Source organism: Cupressus sempervirens, chromosome 10, assembly GCF_028749045.1.
Source record: "Cupressus sempervirens isolate cs-2001-9-10 chromosome 10, ASM2874904v1, whole genome shotgun sequence".
NCBI classification, from domain to species: domain Eukaryota; kingdom Viridiplantae; phylum Streptophyta; class Pinopsida; order Cupressales; family Cupressaceae; genus Cupressus; species Cupressus sempervirens.
The window spans coordinates 715,642,257-715,657,121 of record NC_143127.1 but is presented as its reverse complement, the minus strand read 5'-3'; the positions used below and the strand labels follow the sequence as shown (position 1 = coordinate 715,657,121).

The 14,865-nt window shown below is 36.3% G+C and overlaps 1 protein-coding gene across 1 annotated transcript in view; it reads left to right on the top strand.

Moving 5' to 3' along the window:
* The first annotated feature begins 5,294 nt into the window (after positions 1–5,294).
* The window catches only part of LOC149535827 (putative transferase At1g60990, chloroplastic), a 299,942-nt gene continuing 290,371 nt past the window's right edge, over positions 5,295–14,865 (top strand). The window contains exon 1 of the mRNA XM_089803727.1: positions 5,295–5,772. Within this exon, the coding sequence (XP_089659853.1) occupies positions 5,560–5,772 (213 nt within the window). The 5' untranslated portion in view covers positions 5,295–5,559. The remainder of the gene's footprint in view (positions 5,773–14,865) is intronic.

Below are 14,865 nucleotides of genomic sequence, written 5' to 3'. Positions count from 1 at the left end.
ATTGGTTATGAAGATAGTGTGAAGGCATCTAGACTTCTAGATCCTAAGACACATCAGATTTTTGTGGAGAAGGATGTATACTTTGAGGAAAGTTCACCAAGCTTGTCCTCCAATCCTCTCTGCACATCATATCGTGTGGAAACTAATAGTGACACCAGCGATAGTGCTTCAATAGATTCAAACATGTGGGGTTCTATCAATAGTTGTAGTGAGAGGTCACTACATCAGTTCAATCCACATGCATACATAGCCACAGTGATAGGTCCAAAATAATAGGGTATATCCAGTCTTCCAGGTACAGGTAGTATTGATAATTTGCCTCTTCTTCTTGATGCAGAAGTACCTTCTTCGATTGTCATGAGGGCTCCATCCAACTCTCTTGTTCATTCTCTACATGATCGATCCTTACAGGTTGAAGTGATTGTGAATACTTATGATCAGCACTTTCAGCAAGGTTCTTTATCAGTTGCAGAGACAGGTTCTTCAGCCAAAAGAGCAGGTTTCAAAGACATTGCTTATCCATGGGATTCTTTCGACGCACAATGGAAGCGTCTCATTTGTACCCTTGGCATTGTTTCTTCCTAAGGGGAGGAACACCATTCTGCAGTCTTGGATCAACTTCTTCATCGGAGCATTCACTGTTCGACATTCTTCTTTGGGGGGGAGCCTATCTTGTCTCTCTTCCTCTTCTCGTCATTCTCTTATGTATATACTGGATGTATGTCGTAGTGGCGGGGGGGGGGGGGGGTCTTGATTACTCCATCCATCCATACATCATTTCATCTCTCTTTTTGGGGGAGGGTTTTTCCCATGAGGTTTTCCCTCTTTCTCCATTCTATGAGAGATTTCATATCATTATGTACATGGGTACCTAACGTGGCCTAGTAGCCAGGACCCATCTTGATTGCATCCTAGATTTCGTAAGCTTAAGGACATTCCCCTAAGTTTCACTTAAGGACGGGGGGGGGGGGGGGGGGGGGGGGTGTTGGTGTAAATAAGTATTTACTTATTACACTTGCTTAAGTCTACTTAGGTTAATGCATTATTTTATTAGTTTATTTAGCTGAGACACTTAGGAGTTTGTGTACTCTCATGAGTTACGCAGCTCTAATTATGCACATGGTGTCTACAACACTGGAGTTCACATCATTCACTGAGTTTTCATGTAGACAACACAGTTATCCACACTCCTAATTTGGCACATGTTATCTACACCATTGTAGGCTTATCCTCACATCATCACACTTAATCTCGTGATTAATGGATGATAACCCATATCTAGTGGACATGTGCCTCGTTGTATGACTTATTATGATGCTAACTTCTATGCATTCTAGAAGCTCTCCTGAGGCCATTATATACAAGCACTCCTAGTGTACTCTCAAGTGGGCATATTGAATGAATATCATCATTCTGATCATACTCTCTATTTTGGTCTACTGTGTGCTTGTGTTTGAGTTCCTTGGTCTTGGGTGAATTCTGGCCTAAGCCAAATTCTTATACATTTAAAATGTGTACACTAAAGGATCTCTTTCTATTGGTTATTCCTTCCCCTTTATGGTATGCATATTAATTGATTATGTTCAATGAATTGATCTTATGCAAGTAGATTAACTAATTAAAATGCCAATAATATAAAAGTATATATGAAAATGGACTATCAAATTGCAAATGAATCTATAAATGAGTGGGATCTAGAGTCAAGAAGATAGGATCTATAAACCATAAAAAATATGGAAGTCTTGGGTCATGGTGGACTTGGGAGGCTGAGGTCAAATTGTTTGAGTTCGAGGTCGACCTAGACCTAATACATACAAAATTTTGCAAATCCATAGCTCTAACATATATAGAAAACTCTAGATTTGTAATCCCAAATTTATCGATCTAAAATTCTATGAATATACTTCTACACACAAGAGAAATGGAAATTGTTGGTTGGGTGGGGTGGGGGGGGGTGTCTTTCCTTGGGAGGCCCCCCATTTAAGAATTAAAATTGAAATGATAAAACATTTAAAAGTAAGACAAATGTAAATATTCACCTTACTTGCAAAACTTCTACGAATGGATTTGAATCTATTATCCACAAAGATGTACAAATGCTTATATGTCAATATATAATGTAAGATGTATTCACAAATGCAATATATCTATAGGTTCCAATTCATAGGTTGTCAATGTAAGTATGCTCCAATGCTTAAAGGGATTGATGGTTGAATGCTTTTGCATTATTGATGAATGCATATCTCCTTCCTTTATGACCAATTCCACTATATCTAATAAAGAAAGAACCTAGATCTATAAAAGGAAATGCATGTTTGATGACATGAAATGAGGGCCTTCAATGAATCCTCGCTTTCTTGGCTTGAAATCCTTAAATTCACCTTGAAATATTACTTGCAATTGTATGCTTACCCATAAAATTTTGTATCTAAAAATTGATGATTAAACAAAGTGAGAAGACCCCCTATTATATCAGTTTTGGGCATCAAAATTAAAAGGGTCAATTGCACTTGGTAGGAAACACATGAAAACCTTGGAATGGGCTCAAGATCCTGAGGCAAAATACCTCAAGTCAAGATCAACCTTGACCTCGATGTGGGTTTCTTGCATTGGGATGCTCTCTTGGATCTCAGGGTAGAGAAGAAACAATTAGAAATAGACACAATTTTAAGTAAAATGTGATAATTCAAGCATAAATGCATCCATGTTCTAGGAAATCACCAAAATGACACATCAAAAGTAATTCAAGCTTCCAAGTTATGACTAGGTGTGGTGTTGGGAAGATAGTTTTGTGAACTAATGTTGAAACCCTAACACTTAGAATTCAACCCCTTCTTTGAAGTATTTGACAAAGTACCAATCTAGGTAAGGCTCTTGAATCTCAGTCTTCATTTATGATTTGAGTCTTGTTTTGAGGTAATTGATGATTCATTGGGAATTTTTTTGCTAGTGGGTAAGAATTCCTCCAACTTGTATCACTCTACCTATGTATGTATTTTAGTAGAAATTGAAACTTCAGATGAGCTTCTTGCTGAAATTAAGGTAAAGACTTTGAAAGGCTCTTGGGTATAGGATTTAGATTATGAAGCTATTTATTTTAGGTACAAGATTTATTTCCAGAATGGTCACATGGCTATGAAATGTGACAAAATGAGCTCATAGAGGGATGTTTCATGGTGGAAAGATGTGTTTGATCATCACTATATGGTAGAGAAAAAAGGGGAGAAACAAAAGAGTTTCTCTTAGGCTGTAATTGAGGAAACATCTCAAAAAACTATAGGGCCAATTTCAAAGCATCCTTTGACTACCTTGCCTTTTTTCTCTTCACAATAAGCCACCCAACCTCTACAATAGCAACATCAACCTCAGGTAGCTAGCTAAAATTTTCTCAGTGAAATACTCTTGGTGGGCAAAGAAAATGCAAGACTATAACCTCCCAAGACTTTGAGACCAATAGAGTTAGGCATGTTAATGCTCAACATGTTGTCTCATAGGCAGAGAATGAAGAGTATTTCACAGAGAAAAAATTAGCTGGCTGGGATGTTGATGCTGCTATTGTGGAGGTTGGGTGGGTTATCATGAAGAGAAAAAAGGAAAGGCAGTCAATGGATGCTTCCGTTGATATGACTCTCCCTTCACATCTAAGGCTCAAGGAAATTTTTATGTTATTGTTGGTTTTTTGGTTTGTTTATGGTTCCTCTTGTATTTATGGTTGTAATGTTAGGGTTGGAATTTTTTGGGTTTATCTTTCTATGGTTTCTGCAAAGTTAGCGACACTTTGTATTTCCTTCAACCATTAATAAAATAACTCTTATTATTGAGAAGAAAAGAGAGAAGGCATTGATAGTCTATGAGGTGTATGTGGTATTCTAGTTAACCCATCAAAGATTCATCCTTAAGGCTTTGTGCATCCAAAAGGGAAACCCAACAAAAGGTGATTTTGGCATAACGATTTGTGTCCTTAAGGGATCAAATGGTGCAAGTGTAGAGATCAGACCTTAGTAATTATTAGTAATCAAGTCAAGCAAGATTTATCTTGGATCAAATTTAGGAGTTGGGTTTATGAAATCGATAAATATTCTAAAATTAAATGAGGCTATGTGCATTTACTTTGGAAACAACAACATAGAATCAATTAGTGTCATATAAAATATAGTTGCTAGGCATGGAAAACTAGTGTCTTTAGTTTGATAAACATTTTAGTTCCATGCAATCTTACAACATGTGTGGCTCCAACATGAGTTCCATGGGATTAAATTTGAATGTTGCAAGAATGCCTTAAGGTACGAGTTCATGATTTTGTAGGTTACAATAATGTTCTATTGGAAATTAATTTTAACATTAATTTCTTTACCTTTGCCTTCTTGATCTACGAATTCGTCAAGGTAGTGTTTGCAAATTCACCTTTGAGGAGTTGACTCAAACACTAGGGTCAACTTCTACTTAGTAGACAAGCTTTATAACTTTGAGAAAATGCTTAAAGATAGCATGCATAAATGCCTTATATGCTTTTGAGTAAGCTTCTTTGTCATCTATACATGAAATGTGTTTTAGTACTTTTTGCATTGTAATCAAATTTCAAATGATCTCCTACATGTTAATTATTTGCATACACAAATATCTTTAGAATAAAATTTAACAATAATTTGCAAACAATTGTGTCGAGACGACTCAAAATCACTATTGAAAAATGGCTTCAACTTTGGTATTTGAATTTTAGGGCTAAGCTTGAGTGAATTCTAACTTATTTCAAATAGAGACGAAGATCTTGGGATGAAGGGTGTGCATGTGGAAATTCATGCAAACAATAGATAAAAATATGATGAGTGTAAAGATAGATGGGGTAAAGTCTAATGTATGGAAAGAGGTGTATATGAACGTAGAATGTAGAGATAAGATTTAGATTTTCCTTGGATTTAGATGGGAAAATTTTCTATGTTCTCTTTGACTCTTTACTATTAGGATGATGGATCACATAATGTGACCCACTTTGTAGATGAACAAATATTCACAATATAACCCAAAAACATAGTAACTCAAGATTTAAAATATAAAACATACTCAAAATGAAAACACACTCTTTATTAATATATTATTTTATTAGAATATTCCAATTAAATTAAACTAAAACTCATAAAATTGTACCATAAAAATTCCTAAAATAATAAACTTCCTAATTTTTAAAATTAGTATTATTACTTAAAATAAAATCAATTAAAAACCACTATTACCAATTACTCTAATCATTGTTACAGCACACACTTTAAATGTGAAAAAAAAATGTCGTAATTTTGACCAAACCTCGCGGAAGAGGAGCCTTGTTGGAACAATTTATGAATGGAAAATTGAAAAGATAGAATCTAGTGCTTCTGTCCTATTCGAGAGGAAGCAGATTTGCAAAATGATTTATGTTGACAGACTCAAAATTGTAAAAAAAATATAGTAGAATTTAATATTCTGCAATTTTTTTATAGAAATTATCCAAACCAATAAATGTGTGCAAAAGGGAAAAGCCATCCTTTCTCAGGAAAGTAGCAGCTCAATCCGTTCTATGACAGCATGGCATGCTTGTCGTCAATTTCAGGAAGGCACTGTTTAAAGCTGAATTCAATCAAAATAAAATTGGGTTTCAAACAGCCGATTCCAGGGAATGTGAAGGTCATGCACCATCATTCTTATTTCCATTACAATTTGAAATTTCTTTCCCAGCGGACAATCTCAGTTGTGTGTGCGTACGATCTTGATCCTCCTCCTATCGACAATGACTTGCACGTAAGTCTCTTTGTCTTTTCTCAAATTGGGTTTAGTTTGTTCATTTTAACATGGTAGATAACAAGATTAACCTGTCAATCCTTAAAGAAAACATAACCGTAAAACATCGCGTAAAAAGTTTAGTGAGAAAAACATTCTTCCCGATAGAGGAAAAATATTACTGTAAGAAATAGACGTCTAGATGGTTTACAGTGGAAAATGTAGATAAATGGGTGATGATTAAATGCAAAATTAAGGCAGTAAGGTGCAGTTGGACTGAAACTTGAATGTTGATAATCCTTGGCGAAGTAGTTATTAAACGCAGAAGTAAGGAAACGAGGTGCAGTAGAACTTAAATTGAATGTTGTAATAAACCTTGCAAAGTGATTGTTTACTGCAAAAGCAAGGCAGCAAGGTGAAGTGGAACTAAAACTGATAATGATAAAACCTGCAAACTGACTATCCTTTTAACTATATAAAATTTACGGTTGAAACATTACTTCCATTGGTACAAAGTTCATGGTTGGGAACCAAACGGTGCTTTGACATGGAGCTGGAATGGAATGCATAATGATTAGGTAAAGATCTTTCAGAGCCAATAGTTAAAGAAGTCAAACATTGAAATCGACCCACACCAAATATACTTTATGCTATATTAAATAATTACTCCATCACAATCCCTTAAGAGGGCTTAAAATACTCCAGCCAAATATGACATTTTTATGATGGTAAATTTATGGCACATTTTGTAAAGCAGTTGAATTTTCTCTTTCAGATTCTAAATCATATGTGATATGCACACTCATGACATTAGAACTCGATGAATGAATTGGATTCTTATCAATATAGGTTCACGATGTAGGCTCTCCAGCCCTTAACTTTATTTAAACAGTTTCTTTAGTTGCTTTAAGAACTTCATTGGTTCCCAAATCAACATATTACTAAAACCTAAAGAGATGTCAGTTCTTATGTCCAGATTTAGCAGAGGTTTTGACCAATAGACAGGAAATGGAAATTAACACACCTCCCTTATGTTGGTGTTTAACAGTACTGAACAACAAAATGTTAAATACCAAAGTTATTATACTCACATAACCTAAGGATTAGCCACTTCCTATTAACAATTACATGTGCAAATCACTTGGATCCAACTTCAACAAAACCAAGGGTGGTTTTCTACTCTTTAGGCTCTGCAAGACCAAGGTCGGTATACCTAAGGGATGATTCAGATTATATTAGTTTCATTCTGATTCTCATCTTTTATCTTTAAACACATACACAATTTATCTATTACTTAACATTCTCAGATTCATATACATCCCTCATAAGCAGATTTGGTCATAATTCTCCTTGGGTTTACAAATATTTCTGGAAATAGCAGCTACCTAAGACTTAGAAATTAGATATAAATGAGTGCTGACCAGCATTATAACCTTGAACAAAATGGAATGGAAATGATTTTGAATTTATAATTGATCTGATATGTAGTGGCAGAATTTACCCTTACTCACTTCTGACTTATGTGAACAGTGCCTTATCCATTGGGCAAAAGATTAACTATTGGCGGGAGATCTAATTCAAATAACTTGTAAATGAATCTATCAATTGTAATCACCCATTTCCATTCTTATGAACTATCCATTTCATAAACTCATAAACTCTACTGATCTACTGAAGCATTTACATAATTCCTTGAATTAAAAGCAACAATAGAACCAGTATACAACCCATCCAGACTGCATTCAATCAATTAAACCTTATTCAAATGACTTCAAAGTAAACAAACTCATAAAATGGAGACAAAAATTGGTGACACAGATCTAATGTAAGTACCCCTTTGTATTATCCTTTTAGATGACTAATACCATGACCAATAGAAACTCAATGAAAAGTCCAGAATATCTTGCTGATTCTGTCATTTTTATATATCATCAAAGAGTACACAATTGAAAGCAAACTCAAAACAACCACATCATCTAGACCGACTATACTTGTCTTTGAAAGAAAACAAAATTATACAAGCCATTCGGACTCGTCACAATGCCTTGAAAACTCATTTATATAAGCATGAGTTGCAACAAGCAAAGGGCAAATGTGATTGATAGGTGTCCTTTTACGAGGGAAACAACAAACTTCTCAAGATACTTTGAAACCTTAACATAAACAGAAAAAGGTAAAAACAATTGCACATGACAGCTGGAGCATCAAATCTTCAATTTTGTCCTCTTCTTCAACTGCCCCCTGTTGGTAAAGCCTTTATCTCTGCGATTGCCTCCCATACAATAACTTCTCTCTTTGTTGGCCACTCGCATGCTTTGGTTGTTGTCAACTCACCAACAGACTTCTGCCACCTGGCATCTATAACTGCCTTCCCCTCTATGATGAATTTATTCATTTCGGTTTCAATTTTAAACAAAGTATCAATGAGTTCATTAAAAGAAAACACATCAGTGTCACCTTCAAAAATGGATACCACTTGTGGCAAGTTTGCAATATGGTCAAAAGAACCAGACCATTCATTCCAATCTTTTATTTGGTTATCAAAATTGAGGATTGAAAGAATTAAGGAATAAAAGCCATTAATCAACACTTTCATCTTATTCTGAATAATTGTCAATTTTCCTGTAAAGAACTGTAACAAATCCTTCACTTTATCAATTCCCTCTTTAATAGAAATGACCTTATCAGGAAGGTTTGGCTTCTTAGCTAGCAGAGGTATCAATCTATCAAAAAATTGCATATAAGGTCCCCATTGCTAGAAAATAGGGTCAAGCCAACCTACTGCTTCCTTACACATTTGCTCAGCAACTTGTAAGTTGGTGAATGCATTATGTGCATCTTGAAAGATCCTCTTCAAGAGGCCTACCTTGTGATTTAACATAGTCAGCATTACACCCCTTTTTGGTGCACTATCACTCTGCTTCAACAGTGTGCCTATCCTCTTCCACATTTCCATGTGCATGTTCTGCCTTTGCTGCAATTTTGAGTTGGTCCTTTAGGGATGTAACTTCTTCTTCCAGGCTCTAAATCTTTCCCTCCAACTCTTCTATTTTTTGTTTCTGCACATAGCTAGTTTTTAGCTCTTCTTCATACAGCTTTGTAACATCCAAACATTCATTATATGCAGCAGCAAGCCTATCCTCAATTTGATCCACCTTTTGTGATGTCCCCTTCTAGCTAGAGACATCACTTTGGCTGGTGATTAGCCTATCAGAGACCCTCGCAGGCTAATAAGATTGGATAGAGGGTCACCTTGGTGTGGAGATCCTCCAAGGACCAAAGCAGAGTACTCTTCTGGGTTGCCAGAGTTTGTTTATGATGAGTTTTCCTTTGAGTTTGGCTTGGTCAGGCTATTTTTAGCAGTTTTGGAGTTATAAAGATAGACCCCTGCTATTTTTAGAAAAGGGGTATGGTCATATGCAGTTCTATCATGTTAGCTCCCAGTCCAAACGACATTCAAAAATGTTGAGTAATAATGGAGATATTAATGTTTATTTAGTTAAAATAAACATTATTGGTTTTGAGCCTATATTGTTAAGTTATAATATATAACTTAAGTGAGGGTCATGATATCATAAAAGGGGCCATTGTTTCAATTAATTGTGGGTCCAAGCTTATGGAAAAATTAAAAGAGATTTTCTAAGTTTTAATGTAATAACATTTTTTATGTTATTATTATATCTTTTATCCCACATTGAGCGTGGAGACTCATTCTGGAGTCGAGGAGTCCTTATAAACAAACCTTGTCTTCCTTCAAGAGCAGGTTATGAGAAGTGCTTAAAAACTTTGCCTTGTGAAATTTCTTGAAGTTGTGGCAACAAGGGTTTCTACAAGTTTGAGAAGAATTCAGACTGTGGAGGACGTAGTATCTTCAGAGTTGATGCAATTTGAGGGTGTGAAATATCACTTGAATTTTGCTTGTGAGTTGACTTCATTCTGGAGTCAATATTGTGTTTAGTAGGGAAGAATTGGATGAATCTATTACAGGTTGGAAGGGGTTATAACAGCAGCTACAGTGCTGTGAACAGTACAGCGCTACAGTGAATTAAAAATCAGAGATTTAATATTGTGGTTTTTGATAGGCGCTGCCCAAGGAGGAAGCAACCAGCAGCGTGGTTGCGTATCAGAGACAAAAATCAGGTTTTTTTCAACTATTAATGATGATGTTTTTAATGTATGCTTCCAGCAATAAGTATTGTACAAACATTAGGAGCCATCTGAATAAATGAATTTGATCAGATTTGAGTTATAATTTGAGGTAGATTAGTTTTCAATATTTGTATTTTCTTTTCATCAACTCAAAAACCCAAAAACAGCTTAAAACATTCAAAAACAAACCAAAAGCAATTATTACACCCAGGGAAACAAACAGTGATCAGCGTAGAGCCTATTTGGGGTTCCTACACCTTTGCCTCATTCATGAGTGCAAAGTGTTTAACCAGGCTGGAAATCTCTTTGCCTGTGGTACTTTCCAATGTCTAGACAATCATATTGCCCTAAGCAGTCTCCTCTATATTCATCATTTTTGGTTTCTTCGTGTCAGGGGCAACACTCCATACAGCTAAGGTCTTTGTATCTATATTAAAACCTGACCCTTTTTTCAGGCTTTCACTGCTGCTAGCTTCATAACTAATTGCCTTGTCTTGCCTTCTAATTTGGTCAAGTACAAAGGCCCTTTCTATGTCCCATCCTGGCACTAAGATCATGCCACTTCTATGCACCAACTCCCTGGCTTCTGTAGGGGTAATGGTCTCACTGTTTGGATCATATGCCAGCAGTTTATCCACTAGTTCTTTGTTCTTCTCAGGATCTTCTCCTGGCATAAGGCTCAATGTGAGCTCATTTTGTTTAATTTTATATAAAAAACTTTTAAATTTAGATGATTTAATAAAATCATTATCTTCCATGAATTTCTCAGATTGGATGAGTCTATCATCCAATCTAGAGGTTGCAATTTGTAGATCAGTTGAGGCTCTTCCTACCTTTGTTGCCCTATCCTGCAAGTAGTTTTGTTTGATATCAGCAAAATATTGATCATTTCCTGGCATAACTTGCAAGGCTCTGCTCACCACCCTCTCTAGGATGTGCATGGTTTTTTGTCTCTTATTTCCTTTTGCCACCCATGTGGAAGATGATGGCTGTTCTTCCTCCTCAACATCAATTTCCAATTGGACATTAGGCTCAGGGGATTCTTTATTCACTATTGCCTCTTCTCCTATTGACTCACTTGGCATTTGGGCCATGATATGATCAAAGTTTTCAACCATTTTCCTCAAATTGCTAGGATATGGAATCTCTGTGTAGAAACCCTTGAAGTTTGGGTTGGTCCTCTTTAAGTCCTCTTCTACTTTTCTGATCTCTCCATACTTCCCTAGTAACTCATCAGCTTCCCCCGTTGCTACTATATTAGCAATTAAATCTTCCACAGGGATGGTTTTGCTGGGAGGCAAAATGTAACCCCTAATGGCTTTTACCTCATTTGTTATATAATTCTCTGGGTCATACATTCTGTAAGGTCCAGTAACAAACTTATACTGACCTAGATACTCACTTAATTCCTCAAAGGCATTCTTCCCAATTATAAAATCTCCTACCTTAAAACTTCTACAGACAAATGTAGGTTTATGTTGGAAAGGAGGAATCATCTCTTTGTTCATCAGTAAAAATTGTCAAAAGAATTCAATAATTGCTAACCTAGGAGGAAGATATTTAGGTAATATATGGGGAGGCTGTGGCCATGCATAAACTCTCATTAATGTACACTCTTTAAACAAAAATATATTAGCCCAATTATGATCCAATTTCACTTTTTCATCCAAAAAGGAAGGTCTAAGTAATGTTTTCAAAACATTAGGGGCCCTAAAGAAAGTATGGTCTACCATCCTCATGATCACAGAACTAAACAAATTGAAAAACACAATTGCATTTGAATAATGAAAATTCTTATCCCAAATGCGAGTCCATAATTGCACACACAACTTACCAAATTCATCAGACGTCTGATCAATGAAGTCCTGACTGATGTAACCAATGTTCTTATGCAGGATCAGGGGCATCAGCAATGTGTAATGATGAAATTTGAAGTCTTTCATCTCTCCTTTCTTGGCATTTACAATTTGATGGTGCATGCTATCCATAATGAAACCCACATAATCATATTCCCTGTTGTGGAAAGGGTCCTATATATCACATGCCATTAGAAACAAGGAGCCATATACACAATCCTCTGCTCCATCACTTCCCAAAACCTTGTGTAATCCATACACTATATTTTTGAAATAGTGTTTGAATCTACTTAGTGGCAAGTGATCTTCCACTTTCATTGGTATCTGCCTTGCCTTTTTTACATTGTAGGGGATGTGGGGCAGCATCACATTATTCAGATAATGAGTCTTATTTCTCCCAAATTTGCCCTGCAAATCATCAATATCAATGGGCACATCCATCTGCCCCTCCAAACCAAAAGCTTCTATGAAAGAAGTTGTGTCAAGTGTACACAAAATACTCCCATTATGTCTATGGAATGACCTCGTGATTGGATTATAGGAGTTTATCAATGCCTTCAACAAGTCCACATCAACAAATACCTTTGGGAATATCAGTTTCGCTATGTTCCTGTTCCATGGATTGCATACTGGTATGTTCTCAGTTCTGTTTTGGTAAAAATACATGAACAAATTAAAACCATTGATCTTAGGGCATTTTGCATCCCTGCACAGGAAGTAAAGGTCTTTGAAAACATGGTCATTCGCTGAAATTGCATTGGATGACCCTGGAAGTATCTTCAACCAGTCCTCTGCATGCATGCTTGTTCGACTTTTAGACTCTGGTTTTCTTTTCAGTCTTTATTGTACCCTTCTTCTTCCCTTCTGGTGTGACCTCTACAACATCATCACCTTCCTCTTCAACCTCTACTTCCTTAGCAGGAATCTCTTCAACATCCATGTCAGCCATTTTTTCTGCAAATCTATATCTCAAACTCTCGCAACACTAACAAAAATTCACAAAGTTATGGACACCTGGAGAATTTTCAGAACAGAAAACACAAGCTCTTCGAAATGGAAAATACTCTGAATGTTCAATCAAAACTTTATAGTTTAATCATGCAATGTACCAGCTTTAATAAATTCTACATGTACGAGTTTTAATACCACCTTTGTAGGATGTCAGCAAAGAATATCAACCGTGTAATTCGATCGTAAAGTACCTTTCTGTGTTTTATTTTACTTGGCTATGGTGAGTTTGTCCTTTTTTCTTAACTAGCATGACACCTTAGCCGGCCTCCTTTTTCAAATTGATCTTCCGCTCATACATTGAGTCCAAACCCTTCAATCTTTGTGACTCTGGAGATACAACTAGCAAACCCTTACGTCTGTTTGGTGATGCTTCAGAAAATTCCAAGTGTAGAAGCGTTAGGGTCCTTTAAGCATGGCTTTGCAATTCCCTTTACGCTCTTGCATAGCCCCTTTCATCGTAGGATCTCAAACCCTATCAACAAACCCTTACGTGCGTACGCTTCAACACATCTCGTACCAGCATAAAGCATTCATCTCATTCTTGATTTTACCCTTTATGCTCGTACGCTTAAACAAATTTCGTATCCGTGGAGGAAGACATGAAGCACCTCTTCGTTCACATGGTATCCTTGTTAACGTAGAAGCGTAAGGAAATTTTTTCTCTTCAACAAATCAACGACCCAGATTAGATCTTAGAAAAAACATCACCATTGATTTAAGCACATGCAAAATGAATGACTTAAATTATCTTCCACGCAGGCTGGGCCCATCTGACATATGTGACATGTCACAACCTGATTCGTTCTTCTTAGGGCCCAAGTGGCAATTTATCAAGTCCCACACAACACGTTCTCCCAAATGATATCACTTTACGGTTGCCCGCAAACCAAAACAGCGAAGGTTCGTAGAAGAAATCAAATCTTGCTTTGCTCTTATGAGTTTCCCTTGTGTCTAGAACCGTAAAACCCATTTTGTATCTCCGTGATATACCTTTAATGCCGCAACGGGTCTTTACATTCTTACGCCATTCAACAAAATGTGAGAGCGTAAATCAAACCACTGCACCTTTTTGCCCATCCGCTCAACACATTACTCGTACCCCCGTAAATCAACAAACATGATCACTTTAAACCTTATTATGCTCATACGCTGAAAAGGACAACGTATAGCCAGAAGTACCTAAATGAATCACTTTCGCTCATCTGCTCAACTTGTCACCGTGGAACCATAAGTTAAAACTTACAATACATGAAAACCTTTTACGCCTGTTCGCCCAAAGATGAATCGTATACCCGAGAAGCTTCAAAGTCCATCGCTTCGTTGTTACAAGTTACACAACCGTATGCTCGGAAACCAAAATGCCCTTTACACCTCTACGCCATTTAGTGAAGCGTGACCACGAAAACAAACGAAAGTGAGCTCAACGCTCCTACGGGAAACCCTATCACCATAACACCATAAAGGAGCATATTTTAGGAATTTTGCAAACCCTTTCGACAAATTGAATATAATGTAGGGTTTTAACATACTTAGGGCATTTTAATGATTGTGTTGATGACAAACCTTGAGAATTTAATAAAATTCAAATAACATAGAGATCTAGGGTAACACAATTTTGAAAAATTATAAAAATAGAAACCCTAATCTGTAGGACACGAGGATTACATGATTTTTCGCACATATTTTTGGAACTTCTCTGCACTGTGAAAAATTAGACCATCACCTTACACTTATACTCTATAGGACCTATGTGGGTGTAATGTCCCCTTCCTAATTTGCCTTAAAATGACAATCGCAACAAATTAGGGTTAGGGTTAGATCTCACCAATTAAATATCTATGTGATAATTATTAGAGTTTTAGGTGACTGCACAACACTCATAGGATCAAATGAAAGACCAAGATAACTTCCACAATAAAGAGAATGGCAAAACAATTGCATTAAGATGCAAGAAGGATATAATGGACATAATGAAAATGTACAAAATAGGCCTGCTTATATAAAGACTACTATAAGGAGCTAATAAGCTATCAGATGCAAGGTGGAATGACATGTCCACCAAAGGTGGATGATCCTCCATTATGCAATGAAGTATATG